The sequence below is a fragment of the Phyllostomus hastatus genome, unplaced genomic scaffold (assembly GCF_019186645.2).
Source record: "Phyllostomus hastatus isolate PE091 unplaced genomic scaffold, TTU_PhHast_1.1 phas_contig_34, whole genome shotgun sequence".
In the NCBI taxonomy this organism is placed as follows: domain Eukaryota; kingdom Metazoa; phylum Chordata; class Mammalia; order Chiroptera; family Phyllostomidae; genus Phyllostomus; species Phyllostomus hastatus.
In genome coordinates, this window is record NW_025333857.1 from 36,422,916 (window position 1) to 36,448,668 (window position 25,753).

Sequence of the window (25,753 nt, forward strand, 5' to 3'; positions counted from 1 at the left end):
TTTGGTTAGCCATTGATACGAAGGTAATACTAATTTAAAAATACTTGAGATTTTTTAGTCATTTGAGATAAGAATATATCAAAAATCAAATTTATAAACCCATCTTTATGGTGTTCGTTCTCTCAGCTCTCTGAAAAGTTAGATTTATTCAGCTTACCAGAAGTATACTTTATTTAACATGTCATAAGGTTATCCTATTACAATGCAGGGTATATTGTAGATGTTCCTTAAACAGTTGTTCAAAGAGTAAAGACAATTATGTTCTATTTTGACCTTGGTACTTTAAGATGTTATAAAGTAATACTTTATCATTCCCCATATAAGTTATCACTAGTGAAACTCTTCTTCCCCTATACCTTTACTATTCCTAGTCATAAAAACTCAAAATAAAATTAATAATTTATGTTTGTTCCTAGTTTGAAAGCATTTCTGGATTCTAATCTGTATAACCACAATAATATAGTTTCAATCCTTTGACTTAAACTATTAAATAAGTATATATATTAAAGGTATATAATACAGATCTAAATTTGTTTTTCTCTCTAAATGTATCTAGAAATGCCCCTGACTTCTTATTGAATGGAATCCATTTTAAACAGAATATTAAACACTATTTTGTTAAAAATATTTATTGTTCTCAAAAAATGTGTTTATTATTTAAACAAAAATGTCAAGGAGGCAACAGATTTTAAGCCTATTATATCCAATGCTGTGGTGTGGGTGCAAGTGGAAATAAATAATATATGTTTCCTAACTTTCTTTTAATTAAGTTAATATAAATTTTAGAAGGAATAAGGAAATAGAATACCTAACAAAACTGAATAACTTACATACTGAAAAAGAGTGAAGTAATTTTGGAATGTGGATAGATTTTTTTATTCTATATTTTTTCAGCAACTTTTCAGTGAATTAGATTTGTTCCTTTCACTCTGTCTTCCCTACATTATTGTTTTATACTTTGTCTTTCTAAACCCCAATTACCTCTCATAGCTCACTGCCTTGCATTCACTTCACTGAGAAAATGGAAGCATTCAAAGAGGAACTTTTAGAGACCCACCCCCCAATATCAGCTTCCTACCCACCATCATTTATTACCTATCTACTATGCTGACATACTTCCCCACAGTTATCATATACACATCATATATGCTCCTATTTAAATAATTTTTTCTCCTTTTGCATGTATTATATTCCCTTTTACCTCTTGAGACACCAACACAGTTATTCTCCTTTCTTTCTCCTATATCAACAATTTTTGGCTCTCTTTTGAATTGTTCCTGTCAGTGTTACTTCTTTCAACTTAAAACCTAATTTCCTTGCTACCTACTACATATTTATTTGCTTCTTTTTATAGCCAAACTGCCCAAAAGTATTGTCCATTACAGAAGAGTTAAATGTACTCACTATGTTCAGTTCTTTTTTAACTATTCCAAATAGGCCTTTGCTGTCAATGTACCATGAAACTGGTGTCAAAATCACCCTAGAGACCAGTGTATTGCCGGGTTCATTGCACTATTATCAACCACTTCTTTGACTTGACTTCAGGGTTCCTCATCATTTTGATTTTTCTTTCTGTACCAACATTCTTAGTCTCATTTGTTGGTTCCTTGTCTTCTCCACTGAGAAGACAATATTGGGTGCGATGAGGCTCTCAGACCTTAGTCCTCTTCTATGTTTCAGTTTTGTGATTTCAAGTACTACATATATGTCAGAATTTTCTAGAAATACATCTTCAGCCAGATTTTCCCCCTTGAACTCCAGGCTTATATGTCCAACTGCCTACAGAAAATTTCTACTCAGATACCTAAGAGACTTCTTAAACTTTATATGTTTAAAACCCAATTCCTGATCTTCTAACCAAAACCTGCTTCCCCTTTAAAGTTAATGACAACTATATCTTTCTAGTTGCTTAGGGCAAAAACTTTAGAGTCATCTCGATTCATCTCCATCTCACACCCCACATATAATCCATCTAGAAGTTCTGTGCTGGCTCTACCTTCAAAACATACATAAAATCTGACCACTTTTCACTAGCTCACTGCTATTATCCTAGGCAGAACCATCACCATTTTTCTCCCAGCTTACTGCAATTAAACTCCTAACAAGTTTGTCTGCTTCTAGCAGTTATCCGCTTATCTCTTCTCCCATCCCAGCAGTGTATTCCTAACAAAGATTAAGTCAAATCATGTCGCTGATCTTCTCATAATTAATTAGTGGTTCTTCATCACAGAGTAAAACTCGAAGTCTTTACAATATCCTACAAGGCTTTCCCATTGTTTGGCCTCTCACAATCTGTCTTACTTCATCTTCTCTTAATGTGTTCCAGGTACGCCACTCTCCTTCCTCCTCTTCACACACTACACGTGCTTTGGAGCCTTGGCTCTAACTGGTCCCTCTGCTTGAAATGCTCACTTATTGTCTTCTGGATAAATTTCCTTTAAGATTCTTGAAATCTTCTATGACAAAGCCTTGGGCTTCTAAAGCCCTGTTGACCACTCTATTTTAATATGGCAACTCCCCCAATTTACATATCTCAATATTCCATATCTACCTTACCCTACTTTTTTTTCTTTCAAAAGAATTTCACCTCCTAATATGTTAAAGTATGCTAAATTACTATATTTATGTCCTTAGCTAAAATAAAGCTTCAGAATGGGAGAGATGTTTACAGATAGTATTCCTACCACCTAGAATGGTGCATAAGTAGGAATTTAATAAATTGTTTGAATGAATTCACGTGTTTAAACTTGTAATATGCTTGCTTATTATTGAAGATATTGCAGAATTTTTACTCAAGGTTTTGTAATTCATGTAGTAAACCAGTTAAAATGTAAATGTGTATAAATTAGTACCATGATTTTTGCTTTCATATATAAGTTCTGATGTGGTTTGGGAGACAAAGCCCAAGAAGAAGGCAAGATGGAAGCCAATGAGTGTAAAGCACACTGAGAAATTAGAGAAAGAATTTAAGGAATATATTGAATCTTCACCTTCAGAAGATAAGGTTACTGAGTTGGACACTAATATCCCGGTAATATTTTTAAGTACTGATAATGAAGTCTTAATATTTATTTGTTGTAATTAGATTAATCACTAGTGAATTTTTAAGGAAAGGCTTATTTTGTTGTAAAACAATGAATGTTGTAACACATACTTTAAACAAAATATTTTAAATAGTTGTCTGTTAAAAACTCAGACTTTCTCTTGAGATGCAAACAATCTGGTCCTTGGTTAACATGCCAATAGCTTTTTATTTTTTATTTATTTTATTTCTAAGATTATTTTATTTTTTATCACTTGTTTGTGGTAAATTTTAGTAAATTTGCATAAAAAATCATACAACCACGCTGTAAGGAATATCTGAGTAGTTTTGTGAATTGTATAGATATGGGCTATAAAGATCTCAATCTGAACCTAACCAAATGTTTAGCCTGTTGTTTTAATTAATATTTAAAATATTTTGGTACAGATTTCTAATTTTAATGAATTATGAGTAAAGAGAAATTCTGTGTTTGGGGGGATGGAATGTCTTTCAGGTTGTCTTTACACCTAGTGGTAGTAACATGAAAATTCTGCAACCACATGAAATAGCTATACGAAGAAATTATCTGCCAGCATTAAAAGTGGAATATAACACATCTGCACATCAGTCATCATTTAGAATTCAAATTTATAGAATACAGGTGAGTTTGAAAAGATTGGCAAATTATATTCTAAAGGAATGAGCAATAAACTAATGTATTCCCATGGTCTATTTTAGTTAGCTCTTCCATTTCAGTGTGGTTCTAGATTCTTTGATTCTTTCTACTTCTTAAATCTTGCTATTCTAGTCAGGTTCTGTAATTAACATATGCATATACTGACCTGTTTTTTTTTTTTAATTTTCTTAGATCCAAAACCAGATACATGGTGCTATATTTCCATTTGTATTTTATCCTATTAGACCTCCCAAGTCAGTCACCATGGATTCAGGTTTGTTATATTTCTGGAGTGCCATAAAAAGGGTACTATTAGATATTTGGGGTTTTTTACTATAAAAAATATGAAATGAAACCATTTTATTCAGCTAACTTCAACAAAACCGAATAAATACTGAAGAAAAGATTAACTAGAAATATATATTTAAATTATTAGAAATGTTAATTTTCAAAAATTACAAATTTTAAATCTCTGATTTAAAAGTCACTGGGACCTATGAATAAATTGTGAAGCTCAAGTTCAGACTGTTCATTGACCACCATGGAAAGTATCCTATAATTTCCACGACAGTGACTGATAGGTCCTTTCTTCCATCCTCTTCTTCCCCTTCACTTTCTTCTCTGTTTCTCTTCTCCTCACTTTCCCTTCCCATCCCACTACCCTGCTTCCCTCCCCTCTTTTTGCTTTCCACCCCCACCTCCATACCACTGACTCTAAACTATCTAAGGAATATTCATAATCTGCTCAGAAGCTTTTTGACCAGTGTGCGTGCCCAAGCCCTTCCATCTAGAAGTCTGGGGCAAGATCCTGAAATCTGTGTTTTCACGAAGTTTCCCTGATGCTTCTAATGCTTGCTTCTAATTTAAAATTATGGATTTAAAGGATTGGTAATCCTTATAGTGAATGTAGATAATTTACAAAAACAATCCTGGAGTCTGAAGTTAAGATTGTAATGAATCATGCAAATACTAGTAATTTTAATTGATACTCATAATTGAGTAAATAATTTAGTTGGTCATTGTGATGTACATTACATTGCAAGAAAATGCTTATTATCTTTTGTTTAAAGCATTTTGGGATTGATCATATTATTGACCTTTACAGCACCAAAGCCTTTTACAGACGTCTGTATTGTCATGAGATCTGCAGGGCACTCCCAGATATCGCGCATTAAGTAAGTGTCTTAATCCATTTCTGGAGTGTGTATTTAATGTTTTGATTTAAATAAGTGAGTTTATTGTACTCTTTAAAAAATAAATGTTGGATGAGTAAAAGATTTAAGTATAAAATATTAAATTATAATTATCACAGAAAAATCAATTATTTTATAATTGTGGAGAATTAGAAGGCTCCAAATGAAATATGCCTAGATATTAAAAATAGCCATTTTTAAGTTATGGGCATTTCGCTGTGACCTGTGTGGCTCAGTTGGCTAGGCAAAGTGAAAGGTTGCAGGTTTGATTCCTGGCCAGGGCATGTGCCTAGGTTGCAGGTGCAGTCCCTAGTCTGGGCATGTATGAGCAGCAACTGATTGATTAATGTCTTTGTCATCCATTGATGTTTCTCCCCCTCTCTTTTTCCCTCCCTTCACCCTTCTCAAATAAATAAAATAAAATCTTTTAAAAATGATGGGCATTTTATTATTTTTGTTTTTATTTTTTTCTCATAAGTTCTCTGTAATTACTGCATATTGTTTTAGAAACAAGGAGAGAGTATTTTCAAATCTAGACACCACCCAGTCTAAGAAATAAAACATTTACAGAAAGACTCATCTGTGTATTACTCCCTTTTCTTGTTTTCCCTGCCCTATCACCAAGACAAACACTATCTTTATTCCCTTGCTTTTGAAAGTATAGTTGTATTGCATATGTATATCTAAACATTATTCTTCTTAATTTTCCCTTAATTAAAAAAAATTCAAACTGTACATATACTGCTGGGACTTGTTTTTTGCATTAAACTTTTTACTACAATTTATTTATTTTGTTGTATGTAGCTAGAGTTTAGTCATAATCACTCAGTGTTAAATGACTGCCTACTACAGGTTACTTATAGATGGCCTCCCTGCCGACATTTTTATGCTTCAGTTTGTTGCTATTATGAGCAATCTTGTTATGACAGTTATCTTTTTAGAAGAATTATTAATTCCTATATTTTTCTCATCTAGTTTTCTTAATAATGAATTAATTAATGATCTTTAATGTTTTCTATTTTGTAATACAGGTACTTCAAAGTGTTGATCCAGGAAATGGATCTCAGGTTAGATCTTGGGTTTGTCTATGCTTTAGCAGAACTTATGACAGAAGCCGAAGTAACCGAAAAAACGGAGGTAAGACTTACAATATTAACACTGATGGGAAGGCCTAGGGAAAGAGGAATAAGAAAAATATCCTTATAAATTCTTAAAAGCATTAAAATGGTTTTATTTTAAAATATAATTTTAATTATGCTGCTGTGGTAAGTACATTGGTAGAAAGTAGAAATCACATTTTCTGATTATAGAAGACAAGTTAAGAATAGTTTTAAACAAAGCTGTATAGAAGGAAGACAAGCTAAAATAGTCTTGCAAACAGAAGTTAGAGTTAGCAAACAGAAGGAGAGTTTTAAGCCAATAGTAGGAAGAAGAGGATGGATAATCAATCATGTTCACATTACTATTTTTCCCTATTTTGTGGTCCAGGACTACTTTCATTTAAGTTAATAATTTAGAAATTTGGAAATGACCAGGATATTTGATGGAAGAAGGGATAAGGCAAATTAAAAGTAGTATCTTATTTGTGACAGATGGGAAGGCTATAAAATCACAATAATAGGGTGGGTCAGATATGTTGTCTTTTTTAGCTGCCCTTATAGAAGCAATTCTGAAGATATGACAAACTACATGGATAAAGAATAAGGGCAAAAACCACTATGGAAAACAGTATAGAACTTCCTCAGAAAACTAAAAATGGATCTGCCTTTTGACCCAGCAATTCCACTGCTGGGACTATATCCTAAGAACCCTGAAACACCAATACAAAAGAACCTTTGCACCCCAATGTTCATAGCAGTACAATTTACAATAACTAAGTGCTGGAAGCAATCTAGATGCCCATCAGTAAATGAATGGATCAAAAAACTATGGTACATTTACACAGTGGAATTCTATGCAGCAGAAAGAAAGAAGGAGCCCCTACCCTTTGCAAGAGCGTGGATGGAGCTGGAAAGCATTATATTAAGCAAAATAAGCCAGGCAGTGAAAGACAAATACCATATGATCTCACCTTTAACAGGAACCTAAACAACAAAACAAAGAAACAAGCAAAGTATAGTCAAAGACACTGAAATAGAGGACAGGCTGACAGTGACCAGAGGGTAGAGAAGAGGGAATTTCAGGGGAGAATGGGAAGGGTTTACAGGAACAAATTTAAAGGACACATGGACAAAAACTAGGAGGGGGGGATGGTAATGGGAGGGAAGTAGAGAGGGATGGGTGGGTGGGCTGGAATGGCAGTACAGGCAGAAAACTGTACTTGAACAATGATTAAAATAAAATAAAAAAAAGAATAAGGGCAAATAAACTTTTTTCTGTTGATAAGTTTATTGAGACATAGTTCATATTACCATACATTTTACCCATTCAAACTGTTTGATTCAATGGTTTTTAGTATATTTACAGAGTTAAACAACCTTCCCACTGTCTAATTCTAGAACATTTTCATTACCCCAAAAAGAAGCCATTCTAGCCCCATAGAACCACTACTATACTTTCTGTCTGTAGGTTTTCTACTCTAGATATTTCATATTAATGGAACCATACACTATATAGTCTCTTTTGATAGGATTATTTTACTTACCATAATGTTTTTAAGGTTCATCCATGTTGTAGCATGTATCTGTACTTCATTTTTTTTCTAACCAAGTAATATTTTATTATATGAATATGCCACATTTTGTTTTTCCATTCATCAGTTAATGAACATTTGAGGTGTTTTCACATTTGCGCTGTTATGAATAATGCTGCTATGAATATTTGTGTACAAGCTTTTATTTGGACATACAATTTTATTTCTCTGGGATGTGTACCTAGGAATGGAACTTCCAGGAACATGATAACTATGTTTAATCACATTAGGACTGCCAGGCACTTTTCCATAGTGACCATTTTGTGTTCTCACCAGAATGTGTGAGGAGTCTGATTTCAGCAAACACATCCTTACCAACACTTGTTATTATCTGCCCTTTTGATTCTCGCCATCCTTGTGGGTGTGAAGTAGTATATCATTGTGGTTTTGATTTGCATTTGCCTGATGAGTCATGACATTGAGCATCTTTTGATGTCTTATTTGACTATTTGCATAACTTCTGTGGAGAAATGTCTATTCAGATACTTTGCTACTTTATTGTTTAATGGGTTGTCCTATTTTTATTGAATTGTAAAAGTTCTTTATATGCTCTGAATACAAATCTTGAATCAGATACATGATTTTTAAATATTTTTATATCATAATTTGTATTTTGTTTTACTTTCTTGATGTCTTTTGAAGCACAAAAGTTTTTAATGTTCGTAAAACCCAAACTATTTTTTGTTGTTGATCATATTTTGCCGCCATTTCTAAGAATCCTTTGTCAGATCCAAGGTTATGAAAATTTAGTTCTATATTCTAAGAGGTTTAAAGTTTTAGCTGTTAGAATTAGGTCTTTAATTTTTGTATATGGTGTGAGGTAAGGGTATACATCAGTCTTTAGCATTGGGCTATCCAATTGTCTCAGTACCATTTCTACATTAATGATCTTAATACCTTTATCAAAAATCAGTTGATTAGATATATAATTTTATTCCAGTGATCTATATCTCCATCCTTATGCTAATACCACATAGTCTTTATTATTGTTGTTTTATAGTAAGTTTTAAAATTGAGAAGTGTGACTCCTCCTACCTTGTTTTTTCAAGATGATTTGGGGCTACTATGGATCTGTTTGCAATCCCATGTGAATTTAAGAGTCAGCTTATCAACTTCTTTAGAAGTCGGGGATGATACCAGGGTGCCATTAACTCTAGAGATCAATTTAAGGGGTGTTGCCATTTTAACAATATCAAGCCTTTCAGTCCTTGAACATGGGATGTTTTCCATTTATGTAGATCTTCATTTTCTTTCAATGGTATTTTATAGTTTTCAGAATGTAAGTTTTATATTTCTTCTGTTAAATTTACTTCTGAGTATTTCTTTTTAAGGTACTATGAAGGAAATTGTTTTCTTACTCACTTTTGGTTCACTGAAGTATAAAAAATACAGTTTTTTTTATATTGATCGTGTATTCTTCAACTTTACTGAAATTATTTATCAGCTCTAATTATTATTTTGTGGATCTTTAGGGTTTTCTCTATATAAAATTGTATCTGAGAATGGAGGTAGTTTTACCTCTTCCTTTCTGATCTGGATACCTTTAGTTTTTCTTGCCTAATTGTCCCTTGCCTAGAACCTGTAGTACAACAGTGACTAGTAGTGCCAAGACCAGATATTTTTGCCCTGTGTCTGATCTTAGAAGGAAAGCTTTCAGTCTTTCTCCATTAATTTTAATGTCAATGGAGGATTTGTTTTTGTAGATGCTCTGTTTCAGGTTGAGTTCTCTTCTATTTATAGTTCATGTAGCAGTTTTACCAAGCATGATCAGATTTGTCACATGCTTTTTTCTGCATCTATTGGAATTATTGCATGGTTTTGGTTTTTGTTCTATTGATATATTTTATTACATTGCATGTTAAAACAATCTTGTATACATGGGATAAAACCCACTCGGTAATGTGTATAGTTTTTTAAAAATATTTTGCTAGGTTTGGTTTGCTAGCATTTTATTGAGGATTTTTGTGTTCATATTCATAAAAGCTTGGCTCAGCTTATATATTATTTAATCAGTTGTTTTTTAAATTAGTTAAGAGAAGAAAGGGAAAGATTATGTGTTGATACTATCTTTTATAATTATATCACTATCTTTACCATTGCTGTTGTTTTTTAATTTGGATTCTGATTATCATTTGGGGTCACTTGCTTTCAGCCTAATGAACTTCTGTTAGTATTTCTTGTAATGTAGACCTACTAGCAACAAATTATCTTAGTTTTTTAAAGTTTGAGAATGTCTTTATGTCCCTTCATTTTGAAAAGTAGCCATACTGGATATAGGATTCTTTGTGTTGACAGTATTTTTTCCCCTTTGAGCACTTTGAATATGTCATTCTGCTATTTTCTTGCCTCCTTGCTTTTTCCAAGAAGCCAACTATTAATCTTATTGGGGTCCCCTTGAATGCAATAAGTCACTTTTCTTATTTGTAACATTTTCCCTTGTCTTTGAGTTTCAACATTTGTTTGTAAACATGTTTGCATTTATTGCACTTGTAGTTCAGTGAGCTCCCTAGTTTAGTGTTTTGTTTTGTTTTGTTTTGTTTCATAAATTTGGGAAGTCTTTAGCTGTTATTCAAATATTTTATACTCCTTTTTTCTCTCCTCTCTGATATTTCCATGTTGTATAAGTCAGTGTGTTTAATGATGTCCTGCATTTCTCTGAGTCTGTTCATTTTTCTTAAAAAAAAAGATTTCATTTATTCACTTTTAGGCAGAAGGGAAAAGAAGGAAAAAGAGAGGGAGAGAAATATCAGTGTGTGGTTGCCTCTCAAGCACCCCCTACTGGGGACCTGGCATGCAACCCAGGCATGTGCCCTGCCTGGGAACGAACTGGCAACCCTTTGGTTTGCAGACCACAGTCAGTCCACTGAGCTACATCAGTCAGGGCTGTTCGTTTTTCTTCATTCATTTTTCTCTGTTTTTCAGAGTGTTTAATCTGTAACAATTTATCTCCGAGTTCACTAATGAAATAAAGCATTTTAATTTAGCATATAATGAAGCATTCTAATATCTTTTACCAGTTCAAATTCACTGTTGAGTCCTTCTAGTGAATTTTCCATTTTTGTTATACTTTTCAGCCCCAGAATTTCTATTTGGTTCTCTTATATAATTTATCTCTCCATACTGATATTCTTTATTTGATGTGACATTATCATCATACTTTCCTTTGTTACCATAGGTATGTTTTTTGAACATATTTATAATGGTTACTTTGATGTCTTTTTCTTTTAAATCCAACCTGGTCACTCTCACGGGCAGTTTTTGTTGCCTGCTTTTTTTCCAGTCTGTGTCATACATTCTTTCCTGTGTCTTTGCATCTCATAATTTTTGGTAGGAAACTGGACATTTTAGATAATACACAGTAACAACTGTGGGTATGGGCCTCCCTCCCCAAAACTCATGTTATTAGTTTATTCACTCAATGACTGGATGAATTTTTTTTATTGAAAGATTTCCCTGCCAACACCCCTACCTTTTCCTTCATTGTTTAGCCTTCAGTATTATTCTTCAGGGAGGCAAATATTTGGGATGCCCACAATTACCCTGGAGTAACAGTGTTTTGGCATGGCTTTATTCATCTATTTCCATGACCACACCAAGTTGTTTTATTTTTTGTTTGTTTTAAAATAAGTTATTATTTGTGAGATTCAGTAACCTCTCATAAGTTTAATACCTATGTATTTTATTTTTTAAATATATTTTATTGATTATGTTATTACAGTTGTCCCATTTTTCCCCCGTTACCCCCCTCCACCTGGTACCCCCATTCCCTCTATCATTCACCCCCATTAGTTCATTTCCATGGGTCATGCATATAAGTTCTTTGCCTTCTTCATTTCCTATACTGCTCTTAACATCCCCCTATTTTGTACCTACCAGTCATGCTCCTTAATCCCTGCACCTTTTCCCTCTACCTTCTGTCCCCCTCCCAGTTGATATCCCTCCAAATGACCTCCATATCTATGATTCTCTTCCTGTTCTGGTTATTTGTTTAGTTTGTTTGGTTTTTTTTTTAGATTCAGTTGCTGATAGTTGTGAATTTGTTGCTATTTTAATGTTCATAGTTTTTATCCTCTTGTTTTTCTTAAATAAGTTCCTTTAACATTTCATGCAATAATGGCTTAATGATAATGAGCTTTACCTTGTCTGGGAAGCACTTTATCTGTCCTTCCATTCTAAATGATAGGTTTGCTGAATAGAATAATTGAGGTTGTAGGTCCTTGCTTTACATTACTGAATACTTCTTGCCAGTCCCTTCTTGCCTGAAAGGTTTCCTTTGAGAAATCAACTGACAGTCTAATGGGAATTCTTTTGTAGGTAACTCTGCTTTTCTCTTGGTACTTTTAAGATTGTCTCTTTATCTTCAGCCTTTGGCATTTTAATTACGATGTGCCTTGGTGTGGTCCTCTCTGGGTCCAACTTGTTTGGGACTCTCTGTGCTTCCTGTTGTTAGCTTCACCAATTGCTAGCTGATTGCTTCTTTTCCAAGTGCCTTAGGGTATAAATTACTCTATATGCTAATTTAATCAAATTTTGTTTTGTTTTGTTTTTAATGAATTGATCTGAAGACTAGTGTTTGATCTTTGTTCTGACCCCAGGGGCACTCCTCTAGTTGTCTCCTCACCCAGTTGTCTATGAAAACTAACAGGCCTATAGGCAGGCCTGTATCTTCATTGAATCAATGATTTTCCTCCCAATTGCCTTTCACCACACATCCAGCATATTTTTTCTTTTCCTTTTCAATTGAATTAATTGGGGTGACATTGGTTTGCAAAATCAAACAGGCTTCAATTGTACAACTCAATAAAACATCATTTGTACATGGCATCATGCACCCATCACCCCAAGAAAAATCTTTTTCCGTCCCCATTTTCCCCACTTTGCCCACCTCTACCTACCCACCACCTACCATTTCCTCTGGCTATCACCACACTGTTGTCTGTGTCTATGATACACACACACACACACACACACACACACACACACACACACTTTTTTTGCACTTAATCTCTTCACCTTTTTTCATCCATCCCCTTACCTCCTCCCCTCTGACAGCTGTCCATCTATTCCATGTACCATGCCCCTGTTTTTATTTGGTTCATCAGTTTATTTTATTCATTAGATTCCACATATAAGTGAGATCATATGGAATTTATCTTTCTCTGACTGGCTTATTTCAGTTAGCATAATAGTCTCCAGGTCTGTCCTTGCTGTCATGAAAGGTAAGATTTCCTCTTTTTTTTTTTTTAACAGCTGAGTAGTGTTCCATTGTGTACATGTACCACAGCTTTTTTATCCACTCATCTACTAAAGGGCACTTGGGCTGTTTCCAGACCTTGGCTATTGTAAATACTGCTGTAATGAACACAGAGTTGCATATATTCTTTCAAATTTTATGTTTTGGGTTTTTTTTAGATATATTCCCGGAAGTGGAATTGCTGGGTAAAATAGTTTCATTTTTAAGTTTTTGAGGAAACTCCATACTGTTTTCCAAATGACTGTCGCACAAGGGTTCCCTTTTCTCCACATCCTAACCAGCACTTGTTGTTTGTTGATCTGTTCATGATAACTGTTAGGACTGTTGTGAGGTAATATCTCATTGTAGTCTTAGTTTGCATCTCTCTGATAATTAGTGACGTTGAGCATTTTTTATGTCTATTGGCCATCTGTATGTCCTCTTTGGAGAAGTGTCTATTTGGGTCCTTTGCCCATTTTTTAATTAAGTTGTGTCTTCTTGTTGAGTTGTATAAGTTCTTTAAATATATTGGAATTAACCCCTTATCAGATATATCACTGGCAAATATTTTCTCCTATTCAATAGGTTTCCTTTTCATTTTGTTGCTAGTTTCTTTTGCTATACAAAAGCTTTTAAGTTTGATGTAATCCTATTTGTTTATTTTTTCCCTTGTTCCCCTTGCTCAAGGAGATATATCAGAAAAAATACTGCTCTGAGAAATGTCTGAGATTTTACTGCCTATGTTTTCTTCTAGGAGTTGTATGGTTTCATGGCATACATTTAAGTCTTTAATGCATTTTTAATTTATTCTTGTATATGGTGTAAGTTAGTGGTCTAGTTTCCACTTTTTTTTTGCATGTATCTATCCAATTTTCCCAACACCATTTATTAGGGAGACTGTTTTACCCCACTGTATGTTCTTGCCTCCTGTGTTAAATGTGAATGGGCCATAAAGGTGTAGGTCTATTTCTGTGCTTTTCATTTTGCTCCATTGATCTATATACCTTTTCTTTTGCCAGTACCATGCTGATTTGATTACTATAGCATTGTAGTATTGTTTGATATCAGATAGTGTGAAACCTCCAACTTTGTTTTTCTGTATCAAGATTGCTGAGGCTGTTTGGGTCTTTTGTGGTTCCGTATAAATTGTTGGAATATTTGTTCTATATCTGTGAAATATGCCATTGGTATTTTAATAGGAAGTGCATTGAATTTGTAGATTGCTTTGGGTAATATGGACATTTTAATGATGTTAATTTTTTCCTATCTATGAACAGAGTATATGCTTCTGCTTATTTGTATCTTCCTCAGTTTTTCTTTAGTATCTTAAAATTTCTCAAGTACAAACTTTTACTTCCTTGGTTAAATTTATTCCTAGGTCATTTATTTATATTTATTTATATTTATATTATTTATATATTCCTAGCTTATTTATTTATATTTTTGTTGTTGCTGTTGCTGTTATAGTAGTAGTAAATGGGATTGTTTTCCTAATTTCTCTTTTCTGATAATTCATTATAAGTGTATAAAAATGCCACCAAATTCTGACCATTAATTTTGTATTGTGCTACTTTGCCAAATTCATTTATTAAACCTAGTGGGGTTTTTGGTGGAGTCTTTAGGGTTTTCTGTGTACAATATGATGCCATCTGGGAATAATAACAGTTTTCCTTCTTTCTTTCCTATTGGGATGCCTTTTATTTCTTTTTCTTGTCTGATTACTGTGACTAGTACTTCCAGTACTATGTTGCATAAGAGTGGTGAAAGCAGACATCCTTGTGTCTTGTTCCTTATCTTGAAACACTTTTAGCTTTCACCCATTGACTATAATGTTGACTGTGGATTTGTCATATGTGGCCTTTATTATGTTGAGGAACATCCACCGTTTTTTAGAGCAGCAATTATTTTCAACCAATGTACTGAAGCACACTGGTGTGCCACAAGAATTTTTAAAACACAATACCTGACTATTTAGTCAAGGGTGCACTATGTCTTTTCCCTTAGATTGTCAAATTTTAAAAAATGACAACAGCCAACACAACCAAAGCTGCTTCAGTGTAAATGAATCAAAATTATACCTATTTTTTTAAGATGGGCAAAAGTGTATTTTTTGGTATGCCACCGAATTTTAGTAGGTTATGTGTGCCGTGAGATGAAAACGTTTGGAAATCACTGTGCTAGAGCCCTCTTAGGCTTGAACTTCTTTACACTGTTGTAAATGAAGTCATTTTCAAAGAGATTAGGAACTATCTGTTTAAAACTCTCTTTCCTAGGTGAAATCTCTGAACAGAGCTTTGGAGCTTGGGGTGGGGCAAGGGTGATCAGAACCTCAGTACTCTTAGTGGTGGTCACACTGAAGTAGAGCCTTTACTCCATGAGTGGAGGCTGGACAGAAGAAAGAAGCTCACCCCTCTCCAATTACTTAGCACCTGGTAGCTAGGGACAGGATGAGAAATGTTGACATCCTGTGTTTCCCAGGAAGAAATTCCTCTGATTGGAGTCTGGGCAGAGAGGTAGTTCTGCATTCTTTTTTTTTTTTTTTTTTAAGATATTATTTTGCCCTGGCTGGCGGAGCTCAGTGGATTGAGCACAGGCTGTGAACCAAAGTGTCGCAGGTTTGATTCCCAGTCAGGGTACATGCCTGGGTTGCAGGCCATGATCCCCAGCACATTGATGTTTCTCTCTCTCTCCCTCCCTTCCCTCTTTAAAAAATAAATAAATAAAATCTTAAAAAAAAGATATTTGTAAAAAAAAAGATTTTATTTTTATTTATTTTTAGAGAAGGGAGGGAGGGAGAGAGAGAGAGAGAGAGAGAGAGGGAAACATCAATATGCAGTTGTTGGGGGCCGTGTCCTGCAACCCAGGCATGTGCCCTGACTGGGAATCGTACTTGCGACACTTTGGTTTGCAGCCCGCGCTCAATCCACTGAGCTATGCCAGCCAGGAAGTTCTGCATTCTTGAGTGTAGTATTCTAGAGTAGAATTCTAGCTTATTGAGCTGGAATGGGAAATTGAGAGACTGGTTCTTGTACAAATATTGCAGGCTCAGTTTTTTAACCAAGTTTTTATAGATGTTTCATTTCCTTATACCCTTAAGACCATTACTAGAAGCCTTAAATGTTTTTTTTTAAATATATTTCACCCATTTCACTGGGAAGCTGGTAAAGAGCTCCTCACAGTGTCATCCAGAAGTCAGTTTTTGTATATACTTTTTTTTTTAATAAGGCTGTCACTTGGATGTTTTGTTAATAGGTTAAAATGTGAATGTGAGTGTTTGGAAGAGAAGTAGTGCTCATTATCAAGAATGAAAGCACTAATTAATCACTTTGTGAAAAATTATTTTAAGTGCCTTCCCCATTTTGATGGCCTCTGTACATGTAAGTAAGGCATTAAGCAAAAAGCCACAAGTGAACATTATATTTAAAAAGTAAATATTCCTAAAAAAAGTGTTGAAGGATTGGGTTAGTGGCCTCTTAGAGTAAATCTATAGTCACATGAGGAAAAGTGTGATGTCTTCCAATAGATTAGATGGAAACATAGGAGATACGCTTACTAGTTTGTGAGTGACAGGATTTTTCTAACAATAGAAATATTTCTCTCCTGCAGCAGCAACTTTCTAATTATGAATAATGTTGAAACTGGGTATTATAGAGGAGTGTTGTGCAGTATATGAGCTCTTGGCTTAAATACTTCATGAAGATATTTATTTTTTTATGTTCCTTTATAGATTGAACTTTTTCATAAAGATATAGAAGTTTTCCAAGAAGAATATAAAACAGCGTCATTAGCAGATTCATCACAAGTCAGTCTCTATGAGTACTTTCATATATCTCCTATCAAGGTAGGGGAAAATAAGTTATTTTTGTTATCCATGATAATCTAGGTAATAGCAAACTTACTGGCTCTGTTGGGTGGACATAGTATTTAAATCATGTTCTTAAATAGTTTATAAATTCTATAACTTCACAATTACAAATATAAATAACAAAGCACTAATCCTTTTAAACTTTTATTCTTACATTGTAATAATTTTCACCATATGGAAATAATAGTGGAGCCAGCTGCAGTGTGTGTTCATATGTTTATGTCTTGATTGATATATTACCTTAGTGTTAAGGTGTTTAATGACAATTTTTAAAATTTTGTGTATGTTGTATGTGTAAGTTTGTGTTTTAGTAGAGTTATTGGTGGCACGTTGTATTCATTTCAGGTGTGCAGTGTGAGGATTTGGTATTGTATACACTGAAATGGTCACCCCAGTATGTTACCATCTATCACTATACATATTATGAAAACTCTTTTCTTGTGATGAGAACTTTTAAGATTTATGCTCTTAGCAGCTTTCAAATCTGCAATACATTATTATTAACTATAGTGTATCAGTTTTAATTTATAAAGTAGTCTTGATTTAAGATATCACAATTGAATAGAACTAAATGTAAGTTCTTAACACAGAGTTTCTTTGAGTTACAGAATACTTGAAGAAAATTATTATAATATGGTGTATGCAGTATGTATATGCATACTGTATAGAAGTGCTTTTTAACTGGCTTCATCCTGCTAACTTAGTTCTAATAGTTGACACATTCATTTAATGGAGATATTTGAGTTATTTTCACCAACCTTAACTCCTAGATTATTGTCATTAAAAATATATAAAAATTTATATTTTCCTAGGTTTATCAAAAGAATTGCATTGAGCTAAGTATATCATCTTACATCACTAAATTTAAAATTTAAAAAGAGCTGTATTAGACTCAAAATTTTTTTTAACTGTCCACGTATTAATTGTGGCATAGTACTGATAACTTTGAAATTTTATTAATGGCATAGTGACTTTAAAATGAATATTAAAAGTTAATATTGTCATTATGAAGATACTGATATTTATCTCTTTGTCTCATTAGTTGCATTTAAGTGTTTCACTGAGTTCGGGTAAAGAAGCAGCTGAAGAATCAGAAAAACACATAGGATTTACTGCAATCCGTTCTTTAAATCTTTTGTTGAAGAGTATTGGTGCCACTCTCACAGATGTGCAAGATGTAGTTTTTAAGTATGTTTAATATTCAAGTCTGTGAATTTAAGTCCTTTTTATATTTACCTTAAAAATTGTAAGTAAAGAAGATATAAAGTACATTGCAGATCTTAGGCACAATATGGTATTTGCTTTTAAATGGAATATAATTTAGACAGTATATACCTGCTATCCCTTAACTATTAAATAACAAATGAATTGTTAAATAATTTCCTTAAGAAGTAGGGATAGGGTCATGCATGTTTGTGCATTACTTAAGGCCTTTCTAACCTAGGGAATGCCTAAGAAGTTGTGTGTGCCCAAAGGGGTGGTGCTTAAAAGATATAGCTTCAAGACCTATGGAATCAAAACTCTTGAAGGATATGTGACTACAGAAAAAATGAATGTCATGATAGGAGAAACGAATGGATCAGTTTAAACATTACAGTCAGGAATGGACATTTTAGTGTGAGTCATAGTGGACGCTATTGGAATAGCTGACCAAAGAGATTCAGAGTTGGAGTGGAGACTTTACATGAGGATCCCCTTCCCAGGTAGCACCTACAACTGTTTCTGAGCAGAGTGGTAAGAATGGTGAGTCTAATAAGATGTTACTCTTAAGTCTGGATAAAGTTAGGTAACAGTCAAATTAAAGAACACAGGTTTGAAGATATCGCATCTGGAATAAAGTCAGATTTGTTATCTTGCTGCTATCTTATCTGCTATCCTAGAGCTTCCCAATTAGTTGATTGGATATATGCTGGGAATAGATTATAAGTAAACTAATCTTGCTTCCTCAGCTACTGGCTGAGCAGGCAGGCCCTACCCTGCAGCAACGGAACCCTGGCCATTCTTGAGCAATCTCTTCCATTTATCTCAATGTGTCAACCATTTTCTGTGTGGGCCATGATAGAGCAGAGTTGACAAATATAAGTTCTGGTCCACTAGTGAGATCCAAGGGGTCTCTGAATCCTCTAAATTACATGGAAAATATGTATATGCAGGTGGGTTTTCTGAGGATAAGAGCCATAGCTTTTACCAGACTTTTAGAGCTTTCTTTGACCAGAATGTGCAGAGATGTATGTAAAGAAGTAGATTTTCTTATTGGCATGAGAAAACGTACTGAAAGGAAAGACTTGCAGAAAAGGTCTAATGAAAATAACACCTTAATATTAAAAAACTCTCTCTCCCTCTCTCCATCTTTCCTTCCCTCCCTCTCTCCACACACACATATTTATACAGTTATATGTTTTTTTTCAGACTTGCATTTTTTGAACTCAACTATCAATTTCATACAACATCTGAACTACAGTCTGAAGTAGTAAGACACTATTCAAAACAGGTTTGTCTCAGATTATTTTACAAAGGGGAGGATTGATATATAATAGTGAAACAATGTGTCTCTACATAAATAAAGTAGATTTGGCAAGGAAGTTAATAGCCAACTTGAAAACTTTAAAACGTTTTTTATTTTCAGAATTGTAGAAAGAAATTGCGACTAATGACCATATCAGTTTTCTGTCCTTCTAATTTTTAGCTACACACCAAAATCTTTTCTGGATCAGTGTGAACTAGATCAGTTAGATCAGTTAGACATAAATGTTTAAATAAAATATTACATAATTTACCACACTTACTTTAAAGCATAGATTCAAGGGAAACTATTTATTAGTAACTATATGATGAGAATGCAGGGTATTTATTTTTAATGTAGTGGTGTTGTTGAGTCTGCTATATATTTTATTTTAGTGGATTTTTTCCACCTTTGGAAAGACTCTGGTATTTTGACATAACATAGAACATCTGAGACAACTGTCGTTCAGTGGGCAGATCACTGAGCATGGCTCAGAAGGTCTGGGTTTGGATCCCAGTTTTACCATTTAACCCCTGTGGGGCCCTTGGCATGATTTGACCTCTGTGTTTCTCCATCTATAAAATGATGGTAGTATTAAAAACTGTTACTTGTAGTTGTAAAAGTGAAAGCATTTTGAATATTCCTAATCACTATGTAAATATCTCATATTATTTCTAATACTCTGACACCAAATTTCTTTTTAAAAATGATGACTAGTGATGAATAAGGTGAAATATCTGGTTTAGGTGTTGAAATTGATGATGAAGGTTAGCCTGAAAAATTGGGTGTGTATACTGACTATAAGAAAAGATATTAAGTCTGGTTATCCAAATTGATTAATATTCATATTTCATTTTTAGGCCATTAAGCAGATGTATGTACTCATTCTTGGACTTGAAGTTTTGGGAAATCCCTTTGGCTTAATTAGAGAATTTTCTGAAGGTGTAGAAGCATTTTTCTATGAACCTTACCAGGTAAAATAGTTATTCTTGCATTGTGTACCATATCGTAGTAATACTTTTGAATAAATATTGCATTCCAGTCATTAACTTCAGTGGTAGATGTAAATGGATTTTGGGAGATACTACAAAGGGACATTATTTTGCAGCAAACAATGATAAGAGCTTTTAAGAAATTTGGGGATAAATTTTTATTGTTTCCCTCAAAATTTAAGCTTAAGAGTTTATAAAAGTACACTGAATTTTAAGTGTCCTGTTGGAGTATTATAGGTGGACAGAATTCACCCTGTAGTAGAAGAAGAGTATCACAGACAGGCAGTCTTGCTCTGCACTGTGGTGCGGGACAGCAAACATAGCCCTTCATGTCGGCACTGTGCAAAGCAATCTGAATCAAAGGTGACGATTATGTTTTCTCTATGTCCCTTAAAATTTTCTGTCAGTAAAAGGCAGAAAACTGTACTTGAACAACAATTAAAATTAAAAAATAAATAAATACTAAAAATTTTTTTTCTGTCAGAACATTCAAAACTCTCCTACTTTTACTTATAAGAGCAAATGATAATGAAAAATATAGTAAAACTAATATTTATTTTGTATGCTTTAATTTAAAACATTAGATATATTAACAATTAAAGTGTTTTTATTTATTTTATAAAAAATTATCAAGAATATGCCCTGGCTGGTGTGGCTCAGTGGATTGAGCGCCAGCCTGTGAACCAAAAGGTCACCAGTTCTATTCTTAGTCAGGGCACATGCCTGGGTTGCAGGCCAGGTCCCCAGTAGGGGGCACATGAGAAGCAACCACACATTGATGTTTTTCTCCCCTCTTTCTCCTTCCCTTTCCCTCTCTCTAAAAATAGAATCTTAAAAAAATTATCAAGAATAATGTGTGCCCACCTTCTTATTGTATACCTTACAATATAGAGCAAACATTTGTTGTGCACATTTGTGAATAGTCATACTCCTGTCTGAGTTTGGGTTAGCTTCCAGCAGTTAATCTTTTTACTTGCATTGTCATGAAGTATCTGAGACTTCTGTTAATGTGAAATTTTCTGCCGGTGTCACTTTCTCGGGGATTTCTTTATTTTTTGTCACTATTATTTTCCTCATATCAATTAGTTCACCTTTAAAAGTAAATATAACCTCATTTGTTGTTATTAATTTTTGGCCCTTTAGGGGGCCATCCAGGGTCCTGAAGAGTTTGTGGAGGGAATGGCACTAGGACTGAAGGCATTAGTTGGTGGAGCCGTGGGTAAGAAACAGAATGCCTCCCAAATACGATTATGCTAGGAATTAATGACATATTTGCTTTTACTAAAGATACGTATGATAATTTCTGCTAGGTGGATTAGCCGGTGCTGCCTCCAGAATCACCAGTGCCATGGCGAAAGGGGTAGCGGCTATTACCATGGATGAAGACTACCAACAGAAGAGAAGAGAAGCCATGAATAAGCAACCAGCTGGTCTTAGAGAAGGCATCACTCGTGGAGGAAAAGGCTTAGTTTCTGTGAGACATGTCCTAGTGTGTGAACATTACAGGAAGTGGCTTTTAAAGCCATATTCTGTGAATAAGGAGACAGACAAGTAACTTTCACTCATTCAAGTATTATGTGGATATTGGAGGAACAGTGGGTTGTGACCTATATAAAATATCTCAGTAGCTTCCAAAAGCATCCTGTTTAAATAAAATGCTTAGGAAATACGTTAATTCTTATGGCATCTAGAGAGCATGTCAGACTTAGTTCGTCAAGGCATCATGTGAATGTATTACAAATGTTCCAATTGTGCTTTTCTTCTAGGGTTTTGTAAGTGGCATAACAGGAATTGTTACAAAACCAATCAAAGGCAAGTATAATAACTCCTTTGGGTGATATATATTACCAAGTCTTTCACAAATTGATTCAATTCCTATTCTTGATCTAATTGTGTAAAAGTTTGTCTTTTTTCTTCTTAGGAGCTCAAAAAGGAGGAGCAGCTGGTTTCCTTAAAGGTGTTGGGAAAGGGTTAGTTGGCGCTGTGGCAAGGCCAACTGGAGGCATCATAGACATGGCTAGCAGTACATTTCAAGGGATAAAAAGGTAAATTTTCTTTGATGTGGAGTATGAGTAAAATGCTTAAACCATGAGAAATAAAATAAACCTGCCATTTGGCTCAAGGCACCTAGTTATGAAACCTATAGTATGGCAAGTTGCATATGATCTTGCTGATTCCTTTTGATATTTTTTTAAGTTATTGCCATATGTTCATCATTCATTTCCAACAGCCTGAAAGGTTTAGCAAGCAAGCTTTGTCGTTATCTTGATCAGAATACATTACAATAATGTAATGCTACATGTCAGTTATAAAATTAGCAAGTATAATATTGTTTCTTTTTTGGAGAGAACAAAGAATGGCATTTTCTATTCTGAGTTCAGACCCATTCGTGTTCACCCTTCCTCTGTAATATTTTGTTCAAGATTATTACATCCACTTCCTCTATTTCTCTTCATTTGTGCAAATCTTAAAATATGTCCTCTGTTCCTCCAAATTAAATTTAGCTTAAGGCTGAAAATAGTATTTGGATTGTTGTTACCTCTGTATTCTAGAAGTTTGCAACATGGACTGCAGTTGATTAAATTCATCCTAATGAGAACTAATTGAGAAAATTAGGTAGGTGGTTATCTTTCTAATCTGTTTCTGTTTGTATTTTCTTTTGATTCCTGCTCTAAAGAGATAAGTATTGTCATTGTATGAGTTACTCCTCTTAAGTCACGATTTCATCCTGCTTTACCATAATTGTGGGTGTTTCTAGTTTTCTAATTTAGAAGATTGGGGAAAAAAGGGTTCACAGTCTATTCTACCTGTAACTTTAGTTTCACAAATATAATGTGTTGAGCCATAGTCCTCGGAGAAGATCAAAAATCAGTGAAACATGAGGAATTCAAAATATGTAGAGATCTATGCAGATGTCTACCCAGGCTGCTAGAATAATCTTACATTTATCAAAAACCATACAATCTATCCCCAGCTACATTCCCTTTCAGGAAACTAAAACATTTTCAGAAAAATAAGACTAAAAACTGACACAGAATGTATTTCTGAAGAAGGACATTGAAAGAAGAAAGGAGAGTGGGTTACAGGAATCAAATGTATGAATATATACTAGTGGGTAGAACAAATTGAACTGGATAAAAACATTAGAACCAAAATGTTGAAAATAATAAGATATGATTTGAGAAAAGGAATGATTGCCATTAAGCATTTTAATACCATTTCTGAAGATGGTTACTATATAATATTAGACGAAATAGACATTAAGACCAAATAAAAGGCATTATTTTAGGTATATAAGATAATTAGCTAATGATAAAAAGAATAGTTAACCAAGAAGATAATAACAATTTTGAACTTGTACTCAACTCACAATGGACTCAATCTTTATAAAGCAAAAACTGACAAAATTACAAGAACTTTCTAAATCTTTTATAATGGTAGAAGAATTTGACTTTTCCCTCAATAATTGATACATCAGGAAAACAAAATTAAAGTAAAATTATTTGAATAGCTGGCAAGCTTGATCTAAAACATACATATAAATAAAATATTTATTGACTTAACACATTTTAGAGAGCATCTTGTATGTCTAGGTACTGTTTTAATCACCCAGGGAACCAGAAATGAATACAATTGGCCAAGTCCCTGTCCTTATACAGCTTGTATTCTAGTGGGAAAGTATAGACAAAAATAAGTGAACTGATAAATATATGATACACTAAATGGTGAAAAATTCTATTAAGAAAAATAAAGCAGAGTAAGAGACATAAAGAGATCCAAAGTGATGGAGGGAAAAGGTGGCTATTTTATATATAAGGTGTTCAGGGAAGTTTCATTGGGAAGATTAAATTTGAGGAGAAACATGGAGGGAAGTAAGGTAGTGAACCATATGGGAAGAACATTGAAGGCAGTAGGAACAGCAGGTAAAAAATCCTGATGCAGGAGTATGCTTGGCCTGTGGAAGGAACAGCTAGACGGAATAGAATGAGCAAAGGAGAAGGCTGGAAAGGTGCTACAGAAAATGAGCAAGGAATTAGATCATAGCAGGACTTGGTAAGCCACTGAAAGGACTTTGGCTTTTTTAAAAAAATAAGACAAAAAACTGAAAGATCTTAGATAAGAGAAAAACTGTTACCGGACAGGGACCAGTCCAGAGTGGGTTTGCCTCAGACTAGCCTGTAGTGTGTGGGTTCTTGACTTCATGTAGGAAAGATTTCACGAGTCCAGGTGATTTTGAGAGTGTTTATTAAATGTGGGGACAGTGAAAGAGGGAAGGGGCTAGGGTAGAAGAGGCAACAGGAGAGAGCCTAGGCAGTGCTCTGCTTCAGCTCCCTAGAAACGTGGTAGGAAAGAAGTGAGCCAAGGCGGGTCTGCTGTTAGTCCACTGGAAAGTCAGAAAAAAGGGGGCTTTAGAGACAGGATCAGTGGATAAGCCTGGGATGAGTTGCTGCTGCCCACTGCCCTGGTTGCAAGTATCATGGGGGCCCTTAGTGTTTAGGAGAAAGTAAAAAGTTCATGCCTGAGAAGGCATGGGAATGCTCTAAAGCCAGCTGCTACACTGGGTCTTTGTCGTAAGCATTTTTAATTTTTTTCTGTGGGCAAGAATCTTAGGGGAGGGTTTCAGTAGACTATTCATCAGCTTTTCAGGTGCATTTTTAATATGCCGATGCATTAAAATGAGTGTATAGGGCGTTTGGGATTATTCTTTGGTCTGCATTACTCTTTCTCTTTTATCTTAGGCCTGTCTGTCTCCAAGCAGGTTTTTGTTATTTGTTCCATTGACTTCACCTGTTCTTGGTTTTAGTTGGCCCAAGTGGCATTAGTTGAGTCTCTGTTCTTTATTTTCTTGACCGGGGTGATTTAAGCTATGTATTCTCTGGTTAGGGAGGAGAGGTATAAACCATTTCATGTGTCCTTAGTGAGGAAGAATAGGTCTTGCAGTTCATTAGCTGACTATTAGTTGTTCACATTGTTTGGCCATGTTTAATTTTCTTGTCTTAGTTTCCCTATTCCACTTGTCCATGACTTTTCCTAGCCTCTTATTCTCCTGTCCCAGAATGACGTGAACTGGCTGCTATACTAAAAATAAACCACAGGCAGACCTGGGTTGAAACAGGAGGAAAATGAAGAGGCTTTTGCAATAATCAAGATGAGAAATGATAATGACTGGACTATTACAAGGTAGAAGTTGTAACAAGGAGTCATGTTCTGCATGTGTTTTGAAGTAACAGGATTGATTTGTAAATTGGATGTGGGATATGAAAGACAGAATCATCAGGGATAATTCTGAAGTTTTTACCTGAACCACTGGAAGGATGAGGCTGTTACTCTTTTTAGGGAATTGGATGTTTTGTTTATAGTGTATTAAATTTAACTAACAGAGATCCAAATGGTGACGTCAAATAGTTAATGAGACAGGAGTTTGAAGTTCAAGAGAATGGTCCTAGCTAGAGTTAAAAATTTGAGTTTCTTGAGCCTATGATAAGGTGGTTAAAGCCATAAGATTGGACAAGATCATCTAGGAAATGAGAATGGAAAAGAGACAAAACAAAACAATACAAAGGTCCAAGGACTTTT

At 34.3% G+C, this 25,753-nt stretch overlaps 1 protein-coding gene across 3 annotated transcripts in view; it reads left to right on the forward strand.

Moving 5' to 3' along the window:
* Window positions 1–25,753, forward strand: part of VPS13A (vacuolar protein sorting 13 homolog A) — a 208,293-nt gene that overhangs the window by 148,647 nt on the left and 33,893 nt on the right. For all 3 annotated transcript variants that reach the window (XM_045840536.1, XM_045840537.1, XM_045840535.1), the window contains exons 55-67: window positions 2,878–3,031; window positions 3,537–3,683; window positions 3,891–3,972; window positions 4,804–4,873; window positions 5,923–6,028; window positions 16,544–16,657; window positions 17,724–17,869; window positions 19,091–19,172; window positions 20,045–20,158; window positions 21,320–21,395; window positions 21,487–21,650; window positions 21,943–21,988; window positions 22,098–22,221. In XM_045840536.1, the coding sequence (XP_045696492.1) occupies window positions 2,878–3,031; window positions 3,537–3,683; window positions 3,891–3,972; window positions 4,804–4,873; window positions 5,923–6,028; window positions 16,544–16,657; window positions 17,724–17,869; window positions 19,091–19,172; window positions 20,045–20,158; window positions 21,320–21,395; window positions 21,487–21,650; window positions 21,943–21,988; window positions 22,098–22,221 (1,425 nt within the window). The remainder of the gene's footprint in view (window positions 1–2,877; window positions 3,032–3,536; window positions 3,684–3,890; window positions 3,973–4,803; window positions 4,874–5,922; window positions 6,029–16,543; window positions 16,658–17,723; window positions 17,870–19,090; window positions 19,173–20,044; window positions 20,159–21,319; window positions 21,396–21,486; window positions 21,651–21,942; window positions 21,989–22,097; window positions 22,222–25,753) is intronic.